The following is a 25,203-nucleotide window of genomic DNA, read 5'->3' on the forward strand; positions in this document are numbered from 1 at the left end:
TAGCCTATAGGGAGATGGGCACCCTTGACATTGACTTGACCCAACCCAGTGGTCAGTAACAAGGGAAAAAGACAGATCAGAGGACTTCAGAGTCAAACCCAATGTAGCATTGGTTCCTGCGCTTTGGCTCAGACTCATCCCGATCTGACACTGCCCTAGTCTAGAGCTTAAGAAAAAATGTTGAGTCACAGTCAAAAAGGATATCTACTCCAATATCCATGCTCTACCAGGCAGACTCTGGTCCATGGGATTCAGATCCAAAAGCCAGACTGGAACAGGAGACACCAGTGAAGGGGTAATAAAGGCTGTACTTGGAGGTCCCAAATGGGTCAGTGTCTGGATGACCCTCCAGTTTAATCTGCATCCAAAGGAACTTTTGCATCATCCTGTCGATGTTGGCTTTTGAAAGACTCTTTTTCCCTTCTTTTGAACATTTCTCAACTTTCTTTGCTTAAGGACAACAAATTTCTGAAGCAGAATCTGCCAAGCTCCACTCTTGGGTGGGAAGGAGTCCCTTCAGTACCAGCTTGTCTTTGCATACTTGTAAAGGTGTTGTCCCGAAAGAGTCATATCTTACAGTCAGACCCTAGATGTGCGATTACTAACAGAAGATGCACAGTGAGTGCGGGTCCTGTGGCAGTATCTTGTGGCCACAGGCCATGCATTTTTTTAAACTGTGTGGCCTTGTGTGAAATGCTGGGGAAAAGCAACTGTAAATGTCTCCCTACCCTTATGCACAACAGCAACAACAATAATAATAATATTGCTCCCTAAATATCCAACAAAAGACTAATAGGTACCAAGTCTAAATTAGAGTCTAGTGGGAAGATGTGCCTAAAAAAAGAAAAGCTAGAAAGACTGATCAAAACATTTTTAGCAAATAACTAAATATGACTAATTTGAAAACAGACACCATCCTCGAATTGCACATCTTGCTGAATCAAGAGGTAAATGAAATCTGAGGTAATCTGAGGACCAGAGGGAATTGCAGGTAGGGGGAAGTGTTAGCACCCTGGATCCAAGCTCTTGAAAAGTGCAGACGTCTTTTGAATCAGAAGAAAAAGAAAAAGACAAAATCAGATTCTCAGGTTTTGTCTGCGCACAATCTTCTAACTCTATATTTTTTTGAAACCGCTCTTTCTTGAGAAGCCTCACACTCAGCCAGCTTTCTCTTCATCAGTTCATTTGAATAGTTAAAGCTTCTTCCCTTTTTTCTGCCTTTTGTTATTACAGCTGATATATTCTTTCAATATTTCATTAATTTTAATCACCTCTGGGTACAATAGATTTATTTTTTCTCTAAATTAATGGAAGCCATCTCTTGAACCAAAGCTGAAGCCTGAACTTTTTTTTTGAGAAAAAGCTGAAGGATCCTGCTAAGCCACTGTTTTTTCTTTATCTTTTCTGTCTGATTCAGCTTTAGGTTTTCCAAATTACTTCGGTGCTGGCATCCAGGCAGTGTACTTACCCAAATAACAGTTTTAATGTCACTCCTTTTTCCCAGATTATGTTTTTACACTGGGAAAGATGAAATTAAGCTGTTTATCAGTGTGCAGCCATCTTAAAAATGAAGGAAACCCTATCTTTGTGTAAAATGAAAAAAGACAATAAGAGCTTGCAAGTCAGCTACCCTTCTTGCTGAGGTCAGAGCAATAATTAACACTGCTTTAAATGCTTAGAACCTTAAAGTAAGCCTTATGAACTGGCTCAAATGGAGCAACAGTTAGTTTTCCTAACACAAAATTAAGATCCCAAGGAAGAAACACTTTGTTCTAGGAAGCCTTGCATGCAGCACCCCTTTCAAAAACATCGTCACATGAAATTGCATTGAAAGAGGGAGATCCATGGGCAGACATGCTAAAATGGCAGACAAATGAACCTTGATGGAGGAGTAAGACGAACCAGAGGAGAGTAACTCACACAAGTAATGTAGAACCAGAGAAACACTAGCCCTGAATGGGTGCTGGTTCCTTTCTTAGCAACAACTAGAAACCTTTTTCTATTTACTAATATATGATTTTCTAGTAGTAGGTATCCTTGTCTCTAACATTTGCTGCATGTCCTAAGGAAAAAAAAGGTGACAAAGGAATTAAGATCCTACCATTCAGGCAGTCGGGTGCAGTTGTTTGGGGTCGTGATATATTAAACACCCCTTGTCCTGGTGTGAGAAGGTTCAGCCTGTAAGGAAGCTTGTAATAATTGCCCTTGGCCATTTCCAAAAGTAGCGAGATTCACGGAAGCCTAGGCCAGATGGGAGTCATCACAAAGATCTTTGGAGAGTACTTCTAAACCTTCAGAATGGCCCTGGATATTAGTGGAAAAGCATACAGGAACATTCCTGTCCTTAGGAAAAGAAAGCACCTGTCTTCCAGGCCTTCTTGCATGGAGTACTGGAGCAGAATGTTGCCAAATAATTGTTGTGACTGGAGGCAAAACCATCTAATTCTGTTCCTCACAGCTGGATCAGTTCCTGGAAACTCCCTGATTCAATTTCCATTCCTGAGGGATTATTTTGGTCTTGCTCAGCTTGTCTGCCACACAAATTTGCTCCAACAGTATGCAAGATGCCTTAAGAGAAAGACTGTGTTGAAAAGCTATATTTCAGGCTACTACAGCAAGTCTGCACAGAAGGTAAAATCTACCCCTCCCCCACACCACTGTAGTGTCTGTAAAGACTTGGAGAGGTCCTGGGGACCATATATGATTAAGAGAGTTGAGAGTACTTAGTGCCAGCATCTCTTTTGTGCTTGTGTGTTCTGGTTTCTCTTTTCTGTTTCAAAAGCCATGCACTTTTATCCTCAGACACTATAACCCAAGCTAAGTCTCAAGCATTTGTTGCTACAGAGTCTAATGAAGCTGACAGTAAGAATGACAGACGAGTATTTGACAAACCCCCAAAACTGGAATCTGGAAACTTAGGGGATGTTGATGCTGGGACCATACATTGGATTTTTCTCATGTAGAGTCGTGCAAGAGGCATTATCATAGAATCCATAAGATCCAGAATCCTAAGAATTTCCCTGGCTGAGACAGTAGCCTGACTGGAAAACGCAGAAACAGATCTAGACATAGTCTTTTTTTCTGTGGAAAAAAGCTCTTTAAATGGGGGTATCTAGGAGACATCACAAGAAAACAATCCTGTGAAGAGGAGATGAAAAAGACCGTTTTATGTTTTCTTGGAACCCAAGTCTGTCTAGGAGATCCCTTATCCAGGTGAGAAATTCCTGACACTTTCAAAATAAGAAAGTCAGCTACAAAAGAAAAAATGTGAATTCCTTGCAGTTAGCTATCACAGGAGCCAGATAGTTTGTTCATAGGTGTGTATTAAGCTAATGGGTCTGGAGCCTTTACAAGCCTAGCCTATAGAAGTGCCCTGGCATCGTGCCGCCCGACAGTTACCAGTGCCTCCATCAAGTAGAGCCACTGGAGTGATCCCCGGGGTAAACTTTCCATTTCCCATCCACTCATCTAGATTTCTCTTGAGGAGGGCCAGTGAGGTGCTCTGCTTGACATGTATGGGAAGTCTATTCCAGAGCATGGGCAGTCTCTGGGTTATGAACCTGTCCCTCCTGCATGTTCTGTTGATTGTGGTAATGAAGTTGAGGTCTCTGGAGCATGTGGTGCGGAGAGATTGGGATTTCTTTAGATGCAGCATTTCTACAGAGCTGGGTCAGACATGGCTTCAAGCAGAGATCACCTCTTAGTAGACAATATGAGACGGAGAATAGCTGCAGTTTTTTGAGTCTGTCCATGCAGGGCATGTGTTTAAGACTTAGGATCCTCTTCGTGAGGTACTTTTGTGGCCTTTCCAGCTGTTGCATGTGTCTAGTGAGGTACATGCCAAAGGAGGCATTATACTCGATGATTGGCCTAATGAGGGAAGAGTAGAGAGAGATGATGACCTCTTTCTTCCTGGATGCAATACCCTTGGTAATGAGATGTGCCACACAGGAGGACTTTCTGACCACAGTGGCAATGTGGTAGTCAAAGCAGAGGTTGCTGTCAACCTGTGTCCCCAGATCTCTTATAATGTCTTTAGTGTTCAGTGGGCTCCCATCGATGTGGTAATTAGTGGGAACCAAGTTTTTCCCAAAGGGGATGATGCATTTTTTGGCATTAAGCTTAAGGCCATGGTTTCGACACCAGTCATTGGTCACAGTGAGGCCTTTCTGTAGGATGTCTACATCACTTGGGGAGTTAATAATGGCTCCCAGCTTGCAGCTGTCTGCGAACTTGGTCAGCCAGAGTCTCTCTGTGTTTGCCTGGACTTCCGAGAAGTAGATGCCAAACAGGAGAGGACCCAGGACCAATCCCTGTGGGACTCCACTCGTGACTAGTTGTCAGTCTGACTTGGAGTCCGCTACTTTCACACTGTGGGTTCCATCTGTGAGCCAATTTGCAACCCACCTAGATAGGGGTTGATGCCTAGTGTGGTGAGTTTATCAATAATTCCTGAGTGGGGGAATGGTATCAGAGGCCTTGGCCAGATTGAGGTAGGCTGTATGAACTGCCTTGCCCTCATCCACAGCTCTGGTGACTGACTCAAAGAAGTCAACAAGGTTGAACAGGCATGATCTAGCTTTCACAAAACCAAATTGCGTGAGATCTAGAGTTTGGAGATTCCCTATATCCTTGTTAATTAGGTCCATGATGATGCACTCCATAGCCTTACATATCAGACTCTTCAGGCTAATGGGGCGATAATTCCCAGGGTCTGCAGTCGTTCCCCTTTTATGGAGAGGGATGACTGTAGCAGTGCGCCATTCGGTAGGGACAAAGCCTGAGGTGAGACTGATTGAACAGGGCACACAGATGTGGTGCCAATTCACTTTGTAGTTCAAGTAGAACACATCCAGGGATATTGTTGGGTCCCATGGAAGCTGTATTCTTGGCCTTGGACAATGCGACTTTAACCTGTGCTGCAGTAATGCTGGATACCTGGCATTCCTCTGGTATTGTGATTGGTCCTTTGGGGGGGGGGTAAAGATGGCACTGAATCTGTTGTGAATATGTTTGGAGCAGTGGATTGATCAAGGGGTAATGCACAGAACTGATAAAGATCTAGATTTCATATGTTTCAGTTAAGAATGTGATGATATGCATCTTTTAAATCAAAGGTCACCAAAAAAACATAAATGGGGAACAAGGGCTAACAAGTTGTGAAGGAATAATATTTTCATCTTGGGCACGCTCGTAAACAGGTTCAGAGAGGAAAGATCCAGAACTGGTTTCCAAGAATCTTTCTTTGGCACAAAAAGCATTCTGAATAAAATACTTCTAAATGAGGAGGGACCTCTTCTATCACTCCACAGAAGGAAAAAGAGTTTGGTCTGGTGGATGAGGAGGCATCCCCTGAAAATTAGGGAGAGGCTCCCACTGCCATCTGTAACCTTGATGGATTACTTACATCTGCCTGCAACTAGGACAGAAATGGAGGTTCAGACATTCTGGAAGGATTAAGGGTTTGCAAGGGTGGAAAGGGGGAGGGCAGTCTTTTACATAGTCAGACTTATTAGACTGTCCTTTGTTCCAGGGGTCCTTTCTTTTTGGAATCTCCCTATTGCTTTTTAAAGGTTTGCTTATCAGCAGCTTATGGAGTTTATTTTGATTTTTAAAGCAGATTATAGGGGTAAGCATGAAATTCCTTGGCAAACTTGGAAAAGGAAAGTGGAAAAATCCTGACAAATTACCTGAATCAGCTTCCCCATCTCATCACATTTTTAAGGACCTCTGCAGCTGATGGTTCAAATACTAAACCTCTATCCAAGGGAGAATTCAAAAATTCAGTTTTGACATCTTCTGGAAGGTTTTGGAAATACAACCAATAAAATCTCCTCATAGCAGTTCCATTGGCGGCAGCAGCAGCCTTGGAGGTGGCATAAGCAGAATCATAAGCACATTTCAAGCAATGACTAGCCACTTAAGACACAAAGAGGCAGTCAAAAAACACTTGTGTATCAGACAATTAAACAGGTGCTATAATATTCCTCATGTTCTCAAAAGAGGCAAGCATTAACTTTAAAATATAAGCTTGACAGATAAGAATTCTGAAAATAACTATTACAAATGAATACACTTTCCTCCAAATTTATCAAAAGCTTTCCTGTATTTTTCAGGAGAGGGATTGGTATTAACTATACATTTAGCAGTAGCTGTATTCACTAAAGTAATAGCTGCTGGGTCTGACACGGGATGAGTGTATAAAAACTTATAAGCTTGAGGAACTTTATACAATCTATCTGCTTTCCTGAGAGACAAACAGGCTTGCTGTCAATCAGGTTACAGGCAGAGACAAAAACATTCTTCAATATAGAAAGAACAGGAGGAGCTTGAGCAAGTTCTGGAACATCCAGTTGTAATAAATCATATATTATTTCAGAGACACTGGAATATCATTATGCTCTCACTGAAACAAGTGATCCATTCTGGAAATAGTTTCAAAGAGAAAATCCTTCAAAAGGGCTGGCAGAAGTCACGCTCTCCTCCGAATCTGAATGAGAAATCCAAGACGACAAAATATCATCTGTTCCCTTCACAACCACGTTGGAGTTCAAAAACTTGAATCTCTTCAGAAAATGAAGAATCATTTTCTTTTACCAGAAAAGTACAGTTGTGTACCTACCATAAATGTAGATGTTTGAGTGTATTCACTGTTGCAGTAGGGTTATCCTGCTGGCACCCTACCTGCAGTCGGCCCGAGTTCCAAAGTCTAGGTCCGGCGTCGGTTGCTGTCACCTCTTCCCTGACATCAGTGCACCAGGGGTATAAAAGAAGCAACAGACGCCATTTTCTTCAGTTTTTCTTGCCCCAGATGTCAGGTGCCCCCAAATAGGAAACGCTGGAAAAAATTATGTCCAAAAACATGCATGTGCCAAAATAACATTTCCTTCATCTACAATCAAATACATCACATAGGTTGTAGAGAGTTGAGAAGTACAGAAAGGACCCAGCAATGAAAAAGGGGGATGGTGGGTAACCTGGACTGCAACAGTGAATACACTAACATCTACACTTATGGTAGGTACACAACTGTACTATGTTCGTGTTTCACTGTTGCAGTCATTACACTTGGGTTGAATCCCAAAGCTGAGGTTGGGTGGCTGGGCCTAAATAGGATTAAGAGAGGCTACCAGGCCATGCAGAACTGCAGTGGTAAAGCCTGCTCTGGATTTAGAGTAGAGAGGTAAGTGGTAGTGCTTAGTGAAAGTGTGCACTGAACTCCAGGTTGCAGCTTCTAAAATGTCTTTGGTTGGTACTCCTCTGAGAAAGGCTGCTGAAGTGGCTGCTGCTCTGCTAGAATGTGGCCTTATGCCCTTAGGCACTGATTTGCCATGTTGTGCATAGCAGAAGCGAATGCAGTGTCCTATCCATTTTGAAATGGTCTGCTTCGAGATAGGCTTTCCTTATAATCCTGCAGCATACGCTACAAACAGTTGCTCAGTTTTTCTGAAAGCTTTTGTTTTGTCCAAGTAGAAGCGTAGCTGTCTGTGTATACCCAAAGTGTGCAGAAGTCTCTCCCCTTTATTCTGGGGGTTTGGATAGAAAGTTGGCAAATGAATGGTTTGGTTAAGAGCCACACTGGAAACTACCTTTGGCATAAATGTTGGGTTTGTCCTCAGAAAAACCCTGTCCTGATGGAAAATGATAAAAGGTTCCACTGACATTAATGCCTGTAACTCTGAGACTCTTCTTGCTGAAGTTATTGCTAGGAGCAGAGCAGTTTTCCATGATAAGAATTTTAGATCTGCTGTGTTGGCTGGCTCAAAAGGAGGCAGTGTGAGCTTTTCTAATACAAAATTGAGGTCCCAATAGGTATTGGTGCTCTCCTTGGGGGTCTTATGTTTCTTGCCCCTCTGAGGTACTGTCTTAGCAGTGGATGTGAAAAAATAGGAGGTTCTGTATTGTAATGAGCTGAAATGGCAGAGGCATGGATTTTAATATATGAAAAGGATAGGCCTTTGGTCCAGCATCTCAGTTAGGTATTGTAAAATCTGAGGTATATTTGGAACAAGTGGTTCGAGTCCTTGTGCCTGGTTCCAAGCACAGAATCTCTTCCATTTTTCTGCATAAGATTGCCTAGTGCTGGGCCTCCTGGTTTATAAGATGACATCCATAACAGCTTTAGAAAGAGGTGTGGTCTGAATGGCTATATTATCTGCATGCAGCCAGATTTAAGGTTGAGTTGACAGTGTAGAATCTGATTGTTTTGTTGAGTCAGGAGATGAGGAATTTGAGGTAAAGGCCAGGCTGGGCCTCGAGACAAGCTCTTTAGGATTGGGTACCAGTGCTGGCGTGGCCAGTCTGGGGCAATCAGGATCATTTTTGGCTTCTCTTGTCTGACTTTTAGGAGTACCTTAGGAAGAAGAGGCAGTGGAGGGTAGGCATAAACTGTCAGGGTTTCCCAGCTGAATGAAAAAGCATCCACTTTCCCTGCTTGTGGGTGATAAGTTCTTGTGCAGAATTTCTGTAGTTGGCAGTTGTGAGGGGAGGCAAAAAGATCCATGTCCGGGCTTCCCCATTTCCTTGTTATCATGTTGAAGACCTGTGGATTTAATTTCCATTCGTGTGGCTCCATGAGATTTCTGCTTAGTTAGTCTGCCAGTGTATTTTTCTTTCCTGGCAGGAATTGTGCCTGCAGATGTACTTGATACGTCAGTGCTGTGCTCCACAGTCATGGCTTGCCTGCAGAGGGGGTAGGAATGTGTGACCCCCTTGCTTATGTACCACATAACTGTGGTGTTGTCTTGTCTTTAGCAATAGTTGTCCTGGATGTAGTAAATCCTTGAAGGCTGTCGGGGCATTCTGTACAGCTAGCATCTCTCTGATTGATGTGAAGATGCATTTGTTCCTTGGGCCATGTGTCCCGAATACATTTTCCTGCCATGTGTGCCCCCAGGCATAATCAGATGCATCCGTTATGATGGTCTGCCTGGCTTTGGGTAAGGTGAAGGACTGTCCCTTGTTGTGGTGACAGGCCCTGGACCACCATCGAAACTCCTGTTGTAGACAGGGAATTATAGTCACTGTTTCCAGGCTGTGGCAATGTTGAGTCCAAACACTTTTTATATACCATTGTAGTTTCCTCATATGCAGTCTTGCATATGGAATTGGTAGAATGCAGGAAGCCATGAAGCCCAGGGCCTGCAGAATTTTTCTTGCAGGGAGCTGGGTCTTTGTTGCCATCATTTGAAAGTAATGAGTCAGTTTCCTTTGTTTGTCTGGCCTGAGATGAGCCATCTGGGTAGTTGTATTTAAGCTTGCACCCAGGAATATTATCTCTTGAGAGGGCACTAGTTTTGATTTCTTTTCGTTTACTGTGTACCCTAGGCAAATTAATAATCTTTTTACAAACGCCAGATGCTTTAGTAGAATGTCCTTGCTCTCTGCTTGAATAAGGCAGTCGTCCAAGTAGGGATATATCTGAATTCCTCTTTGTCTGCAAAATGCGATTACTGGTGCCAGGCATTTTGTGAAGACCCTGGGTGCAGTAGATAAGCCAAAGGGCAGTGCAGAGAACTGGTAATGCATTGAGCCAGCTGTGAATCTGAGGTATCGTCTGCAAGATTATCTGATTTGGACATGCAGGTATGCCTCCTTGAGGTCCAAAGTAACTAGCCAAGCCTTCTTGCCCAGCATGGGTAGAAGTTGCTGCAGTGTTAACATCTTGAATTTTAGAACATCCAGGAAAGTATTTAGGGTTGACAAGTCCAGTATTGGTCTCCAGGCTTTGTCCTTTCTGGGAATCAGGAAGAGTCTTGAGTAAAATCCTTCTCCCTGTTCTTGCTGTGGTACTCTTTGAATAGCTCCCATGTCCAGGAGAGCAGCAATTTCCTTTTGTGCCTCTGCCCATTGGTTTTGTGGCAGGTCCGGCATACCTTTTGATCTTGGAAGGGTGTGAAAGTGGAACCTGTAGCCCTGAGAAACTATATTCAGTCCCAATTTGTCCTGGGTAATTTTGTGCCACTTTTGTGCGAAAAGTGCTAGCTTTCCCCCTAGGGGTGCTGCCAAAAGGTAAGTGCTTGGTCTTTTTAGAGGAAAGTCATTGAGACTGTTTCCTATAAGGTTGTGATTTGTCTTCTCCTCCTTTGGGGGCAGAAGCACCCCATTGTTTAGGTCTGTAGGAGCCTTGGGGCTCAGATCTGCCTCTTGGGCGTCTGCATCTGCCTCTTTGTGGCCTGTTTGACACCTGAAAGGACCAATTCTTTGAAGGCCAGTTTCTACTAAACCTAGGTGGTTGAACCTGTAAGAAATCCTTTACTGTCTGCATAGATTTTGCTTTATCTTCCATTTTCTTTAACACTTCTTCTGCCTTAACACCAAAATATCATGCTGTAATGGAGCATCCAATAATTTTACTTTAACATGTTCAGGTAAACTTTGTTCTTTTAACCAAGCATGCCTTCAAATAACAGAGCCTGTAACTGCGGCTCTGCAAGAAGCCTCTAATGAATCAAAACCACATTGCAGAGTATGTTTTCCCACTTGTTCAGCTGCATGCAATAATTCCTGCATTTCCTTATTGTCAGGGTTCTCTGAATTTGTAAGCATTTTCGGCTTTAACAAAGACATGAGGTACTGTTGATATTTAAGCATGTGAAACTGGCAGTTTAAAGCCCTTAAAGCTAAAGTAGCAGAGGTGTAAACTTTTTTCCCCCATCTATCCAGAGTTCTAGAATCCCTATCAGAGGGAACAGGGTTTTTAGCAGTGGAAGCCTTAACCCCTTTGGGACCCTGAGAAATAGTTTCAGGGTCAGCAGCAGGGTTCTTATAAAGAAATTTATGAGAGTCAGGGACCCTGTAATACCTGTCTGGCTTGACTGGTGCAGGGGGTAAAGAATCAGGAGACAGACTGGATTCAGAAAAAACATTAACAACTATATCAAGCACAGGGGGGATAGCCAAGGGCCTGTGTTGAGGCAGTAAAAGAAAATCTCTGAGCCTTTTCTTGAATTCTGAATAATCCTGGCTCTCCCAGTGGAAATGTTCCCTCATGGTGTGCAGAGTTTCCCCAAATGAGTAATCCTCAGGTGGAGAGGCTGAAGGTATAGATTCTTCAGCATCAGAGTCCTCATAGGGAGGAAGAGAATAGCCCTGATCTGAAGAGGTATATGAGGAAATAGAAACCTGGTCAGAGGAATCCTAGTCAGTGTCGTGCCTAGGCCTTTTATCAGGAGGGGGATGGGAACCCCTGATCAAAGTAATTAAGTCTTCGGCCATTTTAACCATCTGTTTCTTTGGCATGGTTGACTGTCCAGGAGAATGCTGTACCTGTTTCTTTGTCTTTAATGGTGTCTTTGACTGTACTTTAGCTGCTGCAGAGGATTTAATAGTAAGCTGTGAAGGTCTGAAAACACCCTCAGAAGCCGATGCCTGCTCAGCGGCTCCGGACCCATCCGAGGGAATAGTTTCCATAGGCCCAATACCTTGAGTATCCAGAGGCCTACCTGTCTCCACGTGGGAGTTGGATACGGCCTGTGGCTCTGAGGTAGCGGGTGTCAGGGGCTGCGAAAGCACCTCACTGAGAACCGGCGACTGGCCTAGAAGAGGCTTCGTAGTCGGTTTTGGACCTCGGATGCCTGTCATTTTCCTTGTCTTTGCGTTTTTTATGCATTCCGGTCGTCGGTTGTTCTGACGGCATTATAGAGTTAAACCTTCGGCCAAAGTAATGTAAAGCAAAAATCAAACCGACGTTTAATAGTGCGTTTGTTGAATCTAGCACAAAACCGACAACTAGTAACGTCGTGGTCAGGGCCTAGGCAAGGAATACAGTAAGAATGAAAGTCCTTATGAGGTATTTGCTTCCCACAAGAAATGCAATTGTTAACTTTCACTGACATCGGTCTGGAGCAAGAAAAAGTTTCCCCAACGGGGTACTTAGCTTTATTGAAGACTTCGGTTCTGAAACTCTATTTTGAAAATCTCAGGAGTCAGCCGACCGGCACTTGCGAACTGCTTCTGCTTCGGGCACCGCACGGCAAGAAAGACTGAAGAAAATGGCGTCAGTTGCTTCTTTTATACCCCTGGCGCACTGATGTCAGGGAAGAGATGACAGCAACCGACGCCGGACCTAGACTTTGGCACTCAGGCCAACTGCGGGTAGCCTGCCAGCAGGATAACCGAAGTGTAATGACTGCAACAGTGAAACAGGATGAACATCTGAAGAAACAAGAGCCCAAATGAGACCCTGAGCTAAGCCCACAAAATCACTATTCTCCAAAATAGCAAGAGATAGAAGAAGAAATATCTCTACATTTTTGCTTTTTGATAAAAAGTTCTGAAGGAGGAGACCCACTTTTGGTAGAAAAACCTCCCTAGCTATAGGCATAGAATTCTGGAAAGGCAAAGAGTTATTCCTTACCTCCATGTCCCAAGCCTGACAAGAGTGGCTCTCCTTTGCCTGCCAGGAGCACTCTCACAGAGGATGCTTCTATTCCCTGGCCTGTGGCTGGCTGTAGAGACTAAACCAGAGTAAGCCAAGGAAAAAGATGAATGGTTTGAGGAACCAGAAATTGCCACAGGAGTCACCCATCTGCAGCTGATGCATTTTAGCAGCCTGGTATGGTGGCAAAGGCTGTTTATTAATTCTCTCCTGTTTATGGTTGGAAGAAGGAAAAATCAAGGAAACTAGAAGCACTGGTCAGTAAAATAGGTAACAATACTCCGCACCCAAAAGAACACAGTAAAAAAAAAAAAACATTTTAAATACTTACTCCAGCCTCCACAAGTAAAATAACTTTTACTAGGGGAAAAAGCAGTTTAGTTTGAAGAACTTTTCCCCTCAAATGTCAAATGTAATGCTCCTGTTTAATAGTTACTAAAAGTGACAGTCAACAGAAATTTCTAGCATAAAAGTAATATTTTCACAGAGAAAAAAAGTTTTGTTTCTGTCATATAAATTAGATGTGGAAGTTCTTTTTCTGAAGGGAATTTATCTGCTCAGCAATATCAAGTGTTAGCTGACTGTTGATCCTTGAATGTCTGCAAGAGGAGCACTCTTTGTGGCAAGAAAGCTCTGAAGGGTTTGGTGGCCAAACTTGTCTTTTTAAGTCAGCTTAGTTTGAGGAGACTATTGGTATAGGTATACAGAAGGTGCCCTTAAACGCTGGAGGCTGGCCCAGTTATTATATCCTTAGGGTATAAGGGATATATAGCTAAGGCTACTACTGCAGTGATCCTAATGCTGAACATTTAGTAGATTGATGGACTGGTTAATGCTGGACTGTGTAAAAGCTTCAGGCATAAAATATGGATTAGTTCTAAGGGGAACTCTAGATAGAGACCTCCAAAGCAGACACCCAAGCAACCGCTACCCCAAAACAAAACACGTGCAACACATATCTCACAAAGCCAGTGTGCCGAACGGTCACAGCCCTTAAGACTAAACAACACACCTGATACACTTGTAATAGGTGACTCTCATCAGGCACACTGACGTCCCGCTCACCAGGCTGAACAAGGAGAGGGTCACGGTGAGCAGCCTGTCGGGTGCTAGGATCCGCCACATAACACAAGCACTCAGGTCACTCCAAGGCAAGTACAAATATGACTCAGTCATTGTCCATGCTGGTGTGAATGACCTGAGACGTACCTCCCTGGACTACATGAAAAGAGACATAGAGGAGCTCTCTGAACATGTAGCCCAGGCCGGTATGACCCTGACCTTGAGTAGCATCTTACCCTCACCAAGAATGATGCCACAATATGAAGACAAGATGATCAATTTCAACAATTGGCTTAAGTACTGGTGTCATTCAAAGGGGATCCAATGCCTGTCAGCTTGGGATGATATGCTCGACAAGCCACGATGCTTTGCTAGGGACGGCTTGCACCTGTTACCCCTGGGCTTTTGGATATTGGCAAAGGCTCTTGCTACCCCCATAGTGCCTTTTTTAGGCAAGGCCCAAAAGACAAACCCACCTCCATAGGTATCACAAGGGATAAGAAACTAAGAGTAATGCTACTCAACGCCAGAAGTCTAAACCTCAAGATGCACGCACTCGAAATTCTCCTTAGCATGGAGAACACCGATATCTGTGCAGTAACAGAAACCTGGTTCAGGGCTCCCGAGAGCACCCCAGCACTACCAGGTTATACCTCATACCATGCTTTTTGGCCCCAAAACTTGGACCGAACCACAAAAGGAGGGGGAGTATCGATATTCATCAAAGATACCCACACCTCCAGGTTGGTGGCAAAGCACAAAGCATCAGAGACTATCCATGTGCAACTAACAGTGAGTAAAACTGCCTTCCAGTTTATAGCCTGCTACAGACCACACTCCCAAACCCAGGAACCCCACTCTGCCTTCCTGAGAACACTAGAAAATATGAAGGTCTCTCCAAACACCATTATATTGGGCGACTTCAACTACCCAAACATAGACTGGGTCTAGCTCCAACACCCTAGCCCAAAGGTTCCTAGAATTTATAAACTCAAATGCTATGGAACAACTTGTTACCACTCCCACAAGAGGGGAAAACATACTGGACCTGATCATCGCCAACATGGGGACTCTATGCTCCAGACCAGAAGTGTATCCCTCACTGGTAAGATCAGACCATAAACTAATCTCACCGGATATTCACATCCCGACCCCACCCCCTGCCCAGAAAACCACACTGAAAAACTTCTCTAAAGCAAATTTCACACTCCTCAAAACCGAGGTGGAATCCTTCAAAGCCCCCGGGCCTGTGGAAAATACGGCCCAGACCGCAGAATCCTTTATAAACGCATTCTATGAACACCTTCAGGAATGCATGGATCATGCGATCCCAAATAAAACCAAGACCCAATCCTCCAAAGGCAGACATCCTGTCTGGTGGACCCCAGCCATAAACAAACTATACAATAGAAGGAGGAAGCTACTAAATTGACAGAGGAAAATCCCAAAAAGGGAAGGCATCACTGATCAGTATTGGCAAAAAACTACGGGCACTCATAAAATTGTCTAAGGCCAGCTTAGAGAGAAAAATTGCACAGGACACTAAGGATAATCACAAGGCTTTCTTTAGTTATGTTAGGAACCTGGGTGGTAATTCCCAGATATGCTCAGAATTAGTCCAAAATGACAAAAAATACACCGAACCCACAGACATTGCCAACATCCTAGCTGACAGGTTCAGCGCAAACTTCTCCCCCCTCCCCACCAAAAGGGCAAATATCTATCCCAGCAGAGTGCTGCCCCTGACATCTCAGATGCTCAGGTAAGAGCCGCCTCTCCAAAGCAAAAACACAGCATCAATGGGACCAGACGGTGTCCCGGGCTGCGTCCTACATGAACTCCAAGAAGAGCTAAACCCAAACATAAACTACTGTTCAATCTCAGCCTTACTACAGGATATGTGCCCAAAGAGTGGTGTACAGCAACAGTGGTCCCTCTCCATAAAGGTGGTGCCTCAATGGATCCTGGAAACTATTGCCCCATAAGCCTGACTAGCTTGGTCTGCAAAGCTATGGAAAGGATCATCATGGACCTCATAAATAAAGATATTGGGGACCTACAGACACTGGATCCTACCCAGTTCGGCTTTGTTAAGGGCAGATCCTGCCTCTTAAACCTGGTTGATTTCTTTGAAACAGTCACCAAGGCCATTGACGAGGGAAAGGTGGTCCACACAGCCTACCTAGACCTCGCAAAAGCCTTCGATACAATACCCTGCTCGGGCATTATAGATAAGCTCACCAGCTTAAATATAAACCCCTATGTCACTAGATGGATTGCAAACTGGCTCAAGGACAGAACCCACATGGTTAGAATTGCTGGAGCCATGTCAGACTCCAAACCAGTTACAAGTGGTGTCCCACAAGGCTCAGTCCTGGGACCTCTCTTGTTCGGTATATATTTCTCGGAGGTACAGGCCAACACGGAAGGACTGTGGCTGACCAAGTTCGCAGATGACTGCAAACTGGGCGCCATAATCGACTCTCCAGCTGACACAAGCATCCTCCAAAAGGGCCTCATAGAAACAGACAACTGGTGCCAGAGCCATGGCCTCAAACTAAATGCCAAAAGTGTATAGTCATCCCCTTTGGCAAAAACAAAGTGCCCACAAATTACCACATAGGTGGTAATCCATTAAGTACAAAAGTAATTAGGGACCTGGGGACCCAAGTTGATAGCAATCTCTCATTTGACAACCACGTGGCCAAAGTGGTTAGAAAAACATTTTATATAGCCCACCTAATCATGAAGGGATTCACATCTAGATCAGGGGAGGTCATCGTGCCTCTTTACTCATCCCTCATCAGGCCCATAATGGAGTACAATGCCCCTTTTGGGATGTACCTTACCAGACACCTGCAGCAACTGGAAAGACCCCAAAAGTACCTCACCAAGAGGATCAAAGGGCTCAAACGGATGCCATATGCTGCCCGGTTAAAGAAACTCCAGCTCTACTCAGTGGCATACCGCCTGTTCAGAGGCGATCTGTGCCTGACGATAAAGCCATGTCCAACCTGGAATTAATGGACATGCTGCACCTCAGAAAATCCAAATCCCATCGAGCTATGCCGAGAGACTTGAACCTCAGCACTGAAATAAATAGGACATGCTGGAGGGACAGATTCATAACCCAGAGGCTCCCTTCATTCTGGAATAAAATCCCAGTCCAGGTTAGGCAGAGTCCCTCATTGACTCTCTTCAAGAGGAATCTTGATGAGTGGATGGGAGATCGTAGGTTTACCCTGGGTATCACTTCTGTGTCACTGTTAGACAGAGGCACAGTATACTAACCTCGAAAAAGGGCATAGCAAAATAAATTTAAAATGGGTGGCGAAAGCCAAACACATTCTGGCTAGGCTTATAAATGCCCTAGGGCAGATAGCCTAGTATGAACCTATGAAAGACTTAATATGAAAACTAGGAAGACAAGACATGAATTTTTGACACTAATCTGGCCGAAGTGATTGTCACCAACAGGGCAGTTTTCCATGCATGAAACTAAGTCTTTGACGTCAGCTGGGTTCAAAGGGAAACTCAACTTCTCTAAAACAAAATTCATGTACAATGGAGGGACCAGTCTAGATGAATGGGACCTAGTAAGGAACACTCCATTTAAGAATGCCTTGCATGTCTGTTGTGATGCAAGAAAGTATGAGGAAATAGCTGCAGAAAGGACTTATATCAAAGAGTAACTGGCACCTTCTTGAAATATTTGAGCCAAGAAGATAAGTACCCAAGATAGCGAGGCTGAGGCAGGAGCCATGTCATTGCTAGGAGCCTGTAATAAGTTAAACTTTTCCATAATTTTTTCAAATTGACAGTTTTGAGTCTCAGCAGTCAAATCAATCACCTGACTGGAAAAGAAAGATTTCTGGCCATTACAGGATACAGAGTAACCAACTAGTTAGATGAAGGGAGTGAATTTCTGAGAGAGGCGACAGATAGGTAAAGTCAGCAACATGGTAAGAAAAAGGGTCTTCTCCGAAGATGATGTCATAACAAAGGGAACTATATCTGGCTGGGCCAAAAGGGACAATGAGATTTCTCTCTCTCAGCATGCCTTGGCTTTCGTAATGAATTTGGGCATCAAGGGAAAGCAGGGAAGACATGGGAATTGGGGACGGCCATTTCTGGGACAATGCATCTCTGGGTAACTGCCCCTTTACAGGGATGATGCTGAAAACATTCCTGCATTTGCTGTTGAAGGGTCAGACCCGATCACAAATATGGTCTGCCCCACAATCAAAAGATGTTCTGGGTTGTTTTGCTGTTGAGACACCATTTGAAGCAGCAAAATTTATCTACTCAACTTGTCCACTATCACGATGGATGACCCCACTAAATGCATTGCCACAAGAAAGTGGTGCAGCTCAAGGCACATTTTCAAATCATCACGATTTCTTTGCCAAGTGGGTAGGATCTCATTTCTCCTTGTTTATGTACCAAGCCACTGCCATGTTGTAGGACTGTATGGCAATCGCACTATAGAGAAGCCAATCCTGGAATGCCTGCAAGGGCTAGGAGGACCACTGTCATCTCCAGTACACTGATGTGTAATATGGCCTCTGTAGTTGAATTAACATACCTTGGGTTGTCATTTGTTAAAAATGTACCCCATCCCAAGACGGACACATCAGTGGTCACTGTGGCAATTAGGGATGGGCAAAGGAAGGGAGACCCCCCCAAAAAATGTTTTGTGGATTGTTTTACCAAAGAAGGTTTATAAGGATGCATTTGACAACCTAATTCAGTTTGATGTAGGTTAAAAGGACCGACCCCACTGAGCAAGGGCTGAGATTGTAAATGGTCTTTGTCTGATCAGTCTTCTACCCTGGTAATTAAATTTAAATAAATAAGACCCTTGAGTGTCCAGTGAAAAGTTTTTATATGCAATCCTGCTAGGGGAACTGTTTGAATCGTAGCTGCCATGAACCCCAAAAGTCTTAGAACCACAGAAACTAGAGGCTTTAAAATTCAAAGGAGCTCTAAGATTTCATTGATTATGGTAGCAACCCTGGATGATCCCAGCATAAGCATACAAAAACCTTGCTCCCTAATATGTTATGTCCATCTGACAGCCAATAAATAGGATGGACTGAGTGTCATGACTTAGTGCTTGGTGGATTTGATCACGATTCCCCAAGGAATGACAAATCAGGAACAAATATTATCTTGACAGTATCAGTAACTTTTTAGTCAAGGATGCTATGAGCCATTTGTCAAGGTAGGGAAAAACTTTTACCCCTAGCTTTCAAATGTGGGCTGTGATATGAGTTATGCATTTAATTAACACACAGGGTGTTCTGGCAAGACCAAACAAGACTCTGAAGTGAAAATGACTGGCTCCCACCTGGAAGCACAGGAACTTCCTTGATGCCTTGGCTATCTTGATATGTAGGGTAAGTATCTTGGAAGTCTAAAGAGCATATCCAGTCCCCTGCAGCTTGCAGACATGGCATGATTGACTGTACTATAACCATCCATGACGACTCCTCTTTCACATGCTGATTTACATGACTCAAATCGAGGATAGATCTGAGGTCCTTCTGTTTTTTGGGCACCTAGAAGAACCTGGAGTAGCATCTGTACCTTTTCTGTTCTGGTGGAACTTCCTGGATAACTCTTTGGAGAAGCAGTTACTCTTCTTGCCTTTCTTCCCTCATTTGGCAGAGTGGCATAAGACATGCTTGAGAAGGCGGAAATGTAACCATTTCTAAAAAGGGAATAAAGTAGCCTCTGGATATGATGTTTGTTATCCATCTGTTCTGTGCGATTGCTAACCCCTTACTCAGGTGGAAGGAAACGCATCCTTTGAAGGTCTCCAGAGTGGGATGGTCAGACAACTGTTCAAGAGTCAAACTTCCTAGAGTCCCAAAAGGCTCCTCTGTATCCTTGAGGGCTTGGACTATTTCTTCCTCTAGGATGGCAGCTAGACTCTAATTCTTCCCTGCCTTGAGATCCCGTGTCTTAATGCTTTCTGTTTTGGGTTAGCTGGGATCTGCACGATTCCTCTGAAATGATCTGAGGTACCACAAACCTGAAAGCAATGGGTGGGAGCACTTTGCCATTCTGCTTACATTGCAGTAATTTATCTTTCACTCCCTGCCCAAAGAAGAAATGTCAAAATGGGAATTGACAAATGCCATTTTGAAGTGGTCCCCAAAATCTGTCAACAGCCAGGCGCATCTTATCACGGCTAGACCTAAACATGCTGCTTGGTCGGCACATCGATAGTGTTCTGAATAGGATGCATGGTGAGGGTAGAGATGGATGGAACTGGTTGCCAACTGGGTTTCTAATTAGGGTCTCAGTTCACCCTCTGGCAGCTGCTTTAGGGTATCCATTATATGTGAGCTCCCTCTGAAACTTAGTCATATGCGCCATGTGGTTCAGAGTTCTTACTGAAAAAGTGTCAACTGCACAGACATACTGCCCTAGCCTATACATCATTCTGAATTCCCGATTTGGAAGCTGGATGGCTTGAGAGTCCTCCGAGATGTCCCTACTCAAGTGCTGTCTATCCTTGGGAGTCCTCAGAAGTTTATCAGGTTTTCTTGGAATTGGCACTGCTACACTGAGGTTTCTCCATGCTTTAACTGCACAGCATGCCCACTAACTTGCCTCGGAGAGGAACTATCTAAGCTGCTGAGGGAGAGGACTTAATAGACCTCCTGCAAGATTTCTTCTTCTGGGAATGAGCTAAATGGCCAACATCCCCTCTGCCTCATCATTTCTAAAATTTCATCAAATATGTTTTCCTCTGGTGGGAGAGTTGAGATACTTCCTCTTACACTGCCTCTTTCTGGAAGGACTTAGAGGAGAGTCATCTGAACTCTCTGGGGAAGAGGGTATCCCAGATTTCAACACAGTAGGCCTTTTAAAACCCTATGTCTTCTAGTAGAATTGAAGTCTAATCAACGGTCCTTGCTTCAATGGTGTCTTAGGGCAGAAAAGAACAGATGTGTGGTGTAATTGCATCAGCAAAGAATCAGAAATAGGCTCTCTTGCATCAATAAGTCACCAGGAACCTCTATGCCCAAAACTCTTGGCACTAAGCACACAGGTGCAACCCACAGCAGTGCTGATACCAAGGATGGATGGCACTACTGCTCTAGACCCAAAGTCATTACAGTCGGTTTTGGTGCCAAAGGGTTGAATGCCAAAGTGATAAACACTGACAATGGCCCTGAAAGCCCTGGTGTCAAAGTTGGCCCTTGCCACTGCCTTCCTCAGCCATAGTGAGTCCAAGCACCGATATAGCGGTCAGTGTTGAAACAACCGCCAGCAAAGAGGGTATCGCAGCAGCTGAAACTAAATCTGCCAGTGCTGAAGGAGTATTTGCATTCATAGGTGTTAATTCTCTTGCTACTAGCTCTGAAATGGAGGTCTATGGATGAAGAGTTTAAAATGAAGGTAGAGGGTCTTCTTGAGTCACCAGAGGCACCAAGAGGGCTGAGATAGGATCATAAACAAAGCTGGGCTTTTACAAAGGCCTACATCACCTAGTTCCATTCATCTGCTGTATGGCTCCAAAGGGACTTGTAGGATCTTGGAGAAGATGCAGAGGAAGGATACAAGGAAAGAAACCTACAGAACTCCTTTTCTGATGAAAAGTTTCCAACCCTATCTTTCTGTCCCGGTCTGTGACACCTCAGGAGACCTTCCATGGAGGGGAAAAAACCTGGCTGGAATAACACTCGAGGATTCTGGCATGGGAATTGAAGCTGAAGCTGATCTAGGAGTTTTAGCTGGGGATAACTTCTTAAGAATCACGACCACTTCCTACAATGAAATCACCCAACTTCTTTTCCTTCTCCTTTGTCTCTGGTCTTGAACCCTTGGAAGACTTATCTGGCAACTCCATGGCAGATTTTTCACTTGGTGCTGAATTAAAAGGCAAAAGACACTATTACTAAATTGTTCTTCCTATCTGATAAGGTGCAGGAACTAAAATTTTTACAAATAGTAAAATCACTGTATAAATGACCAACCCTTAAATAAATCACATGCATTTCATGCAGATCCTGTGGAGGAATCTTGCAGTTTTGAATCCCAGCTTAGCATCCTTATCCATTACTGGAAAAAAAAGTATAGACATAAGGCTCTTAACAAGCATCCAAGCATTCCACAACAGGCAATAATAATAATAAAGGTGGGAAGAAAGAGTAATTTTTTACATGGAAAGATGAGCGTATGAGGGGGTAAGTCTGTTAAAATGTGGATAAAAAAATCACAAACCAAAAGAGTTACCTGAACAATGTTTAAACTATGCTGTAATAAAATAAGCTCTTTCCTGCAAAGAAATACGCTGAAAAGCTCCCTCTATGCTTGAGCAATGTTGCAGCTGCAATGGCAGCAACGAGATCTAGCGTATCTCCTCAGAGCAGGGAGTTATGGGATAGAAAAGGAGCTCCAGCTTGCTGAGGCAACTAGTCCTGCTATTACAATAACTAGATAGAACCAGACCAAATCTGTCTTAAACAGCAATGTAAGGTACTAAAGGGTGTTAGACAAAATGTCTTTCTGCATGCACTTTGACATTTACTTTTTGAGAATAAGAAATTTCACAAATGAGTTTTCTTTTCTCTTTGGATGACAGGATGAAAACGCATAGAAGACAGTGTGCCATAAAAATACAGAAAGAAATAACTATGAGTGTTGTTTATGTATTTTATTTGACATTTGTTTATGTGGACTAGACAACTGCTGATCATTTTCATCCAAAAGATAGTTAAAAGTTCAACTAAAAAACAGAAAAGAAAAAAAACAACAATGCAATTAAAACAAGCACATGGAAATCGACTATTAAAACGTTTGAGGGTATGTGCACTAAAAATAAATGAAACACTAAAATGGTGGACTTATAGCACTGACAAAAAAAAAAAAAGGTATGGGGAAAAACATCAACATCAATATGGATGCTCAAAGAGATTACCTCAAAGCATGCAAGTTTAAAAAAAAAAATGTTTTTTTTGCAAGGGGGGGGGGGGGGGCTTATACATTCCAGCTCTGAGATAGTACAATACCGGGGAAAAGGCATATTCCCTAGCCGCAATATTATAATCTAGCTCTGTTGTTGTTCATCTGTTTTTTGGCCAAATTGTGTCAACAAAACAGATGTGCATTTGACTTAATTTACAGCTCCCATACATACATGCGTGTGAGTGTGTATACACGCATATGTATACACATTATACATACACACACAAACCATGAGGCATGTACTGATGGGAAGATTGCAGTGCCATTATCCAAACAGTTATCCGCTATGAAAAATGCAAATAGGACTCTAGTTATTTTAAGCCTACAAGCACTTCAGGCTGTTTAGGAACTGAAGGCAGTCTGTCAGAGAGGACGGATTTAAGGGTATGTAATCCCACATGCATGTGCAAATTAAGTCTTAGCAGTAAGGTGCTGTTTTAATGCAGATGCAAAGTTACCAGAGGTAGGCGACTCCAGAACAATGGCTGGTAGAGGGCTCAAGACCTTGGTCCAAATATGAAGGCCTTGCTACCATAATTGAGTGTGCACGTGCTGGCATAGTCACTGACAGCAAGGGGGCATTAGACGAGCAAATAACCTAAAACATGTACAGAACTTCAAGTCTAGTCAGTAACAGGCAGAGGCTAAGATTCAACAAAAACATCAGACTGCAAATCTTCAGTTTAGCTCTTTTGGCTGTTGGCAACAGATATACTCCCTTCTAGGGTACCTTAGCACAAACCCATGAACTTGCCAGTTTCTGCTTAAGGTCATCTGGAATTTTTCTGCATTAGTTGTGCATTCCGTTCATAGCAACTAGGCCCAGTTGATATGGATAGCTTAGGGAAGTATGCAGATATAATAATAAAAAAAGGAAACTGTTTAACAAGAGAGTTGCGTCAACTTTAATAGTGGTGGCAAGAAACAGGTGTCCGCAGAAAGATTTTGAGACAGAAAATTTAAAACAGAGCAACCTCATTACTTCATACAGTCTTATTACTAAAGCAAGATGGACCTCGATAATCTTGTTTCTGACGCCACTACTAAACCGCATTATGTTTTTGCATGCAACATTTTACTACACTTACAGTACCTTTTTTTTAAGCTGCAGAAGTTTGCTTTGAACATCGGTGTGGGTTGGATGGTCCAGAAGGTCTTTTCTATTATTCTCTGCACCAGCATTGTCAATAATGCTGCTTGCTGAGTTTGCCTGTGTATTATATCCACTGTCTGCCTAATATTACACAAAAAACACATTATTAATACCTTTTAGAATAGTTTTAGTGAACACAGCATTACAGTAAAATACATCTGAGTGAAATCAATTTTCAAATGAAGTAATCCAAAGTACCGTATCATTATGTCAACTGCAGTTCTAAGTAGGCACGCAAACTCCAACATAACAAAATTTGAAAAAATCTTTTTTTGTTAACATATTCATTACATCACATTTTAAATTGCAATACGAGTTCACATACATTAATATAAAATAAAACAAACCCTGTTAAGTTTCCATTGTTATCCTCTTACAGTACTTGCAGTATACATTTTTTAATAATTTTCATTCACTCGAACATTGCATAACTTGCTCAGTTACGTGTATTGTTCCCACAATTTCCATTTATTTCTATGAAATTCTCCTTCCTTTTATAAAGATTACCACCTCCAATTCTTATATCTACATTACAATATTCAAAACTTCCATTATGTTTGGTTTAGATTCTAATCTCCCTTTTCTAGTAATTGCATTTTGGTTGCCAATAGCATTAAACGTAGTGAGGTTTTACTATGTCTAAGCACTACAGATGCTATATCTCAGCTCAAAATAATCAGTCCCTTACCTATTATCATTTGTTACCCCAACATTTCCATCAAAGTACTCTGTAGGTATTCTAAAATCTGCCAGCTTGTGACATTACCGAAAACATGTTCCAAATTTCTCGATCTTTCCCACCACTTTTCTAACATTTGCTATCTACTTGAGGAAAAATCCAATGAAGTCTAATTGGGGTATAAAAATACCTATGCAAATATCTAGGGGTATAAAAATACCTATGCAAATATCATAAATCTTTTGGATTTTGTTGCATACTTTAAGCCCTACAGATTTTTCCATTATTCCTTTGAAATTTGCCTTTCTATTCTTTGTCCCCAATCGTTTCCAACATCCTCTGATTCCTATAGTTAACATGCAATATTTTATACATCCTATTAATTACCTCCTTTTTTACAGCCTCTTCTGTTCTAAAATCATATAAAAATACCAAAACTCTTCTTTCATCAAGCACTTCTTTATCCCTCTTTGCCTATACTGTTATCAGTCACTTACAATTGAGGCAGTCTCTAACCTGCCAGTTCAGACCCTCAAGTAGCCTCATTCCATTCTATTACCTTTCCCTCCAGAGTGTTCCCTTATCTTGGCTTCTTTTCTAATTACCTCCAACAAAGTTCAGCCCCCTCTTGCCAATTTTCTATACCCCTACTGGCAGACATCCCTACTGAATGAAGTGAAATTCTTGGACCTAGAAAATATAAAGTATGGCAATTCAGACAAATACCATAAAATGGTGTTTTGTTTACTATGCAAACTTTAGCTACACTACACAAATGATACTTGGAATACAGTGAAAAAATACATAAAATATAGATAGCAAATGTACTCAGTGTTTTTAATGTATTTGTTAGCTGGGTAATAGGACTAGAACAAAGACCCTGTTCAGCCATGATATCAGATAGAAGGAAATGCATAAATAAAGAGTGCAGCAAGTGTGAAATGTTCA

The 25,203-nt window shown here is 42.8% G+C and overlaps 1 protein-coding gene across 2 annotated transcripts in view; it reads right to left on the bottom strand.

Moving 5' to 3' along the window:
* The window catches only part of BORA (BORA aurora kinase A activator), a 1,242,116-nt gene that overhangs the window by 120,078 nt on the left and 1,096,835 nt on the right, over window positions 1-25,203 (bottom strand). For both annotated transcript variants that reach the window (XM_044071743.1, XM_044071742.1), the window contains one exon: window positions 23,517-23,657. In XM_044071743.1, the coding sequence (XP_043927678.1) occupies window positions 23,517-23,657 (141 nt within the window). The remainder of the gene's footprint in view (window positions 1-23,516; window positions 23,658-25,203) is intronic.

This window comes from Protopterus annectens, chromosome 5.part0, assembly GCF_019279795.1.
Source record: "Protopterus annectens isolate FY-2018-M chromosome 5.part0, PAN1.0, whole genome shotgun sequence".
NCBI classification, from domain to species: Eukaryota; Metazoa; Chordata; order Ceratodontiformes; family Protopteridae; genus Protopterus; species Protopterus annectens.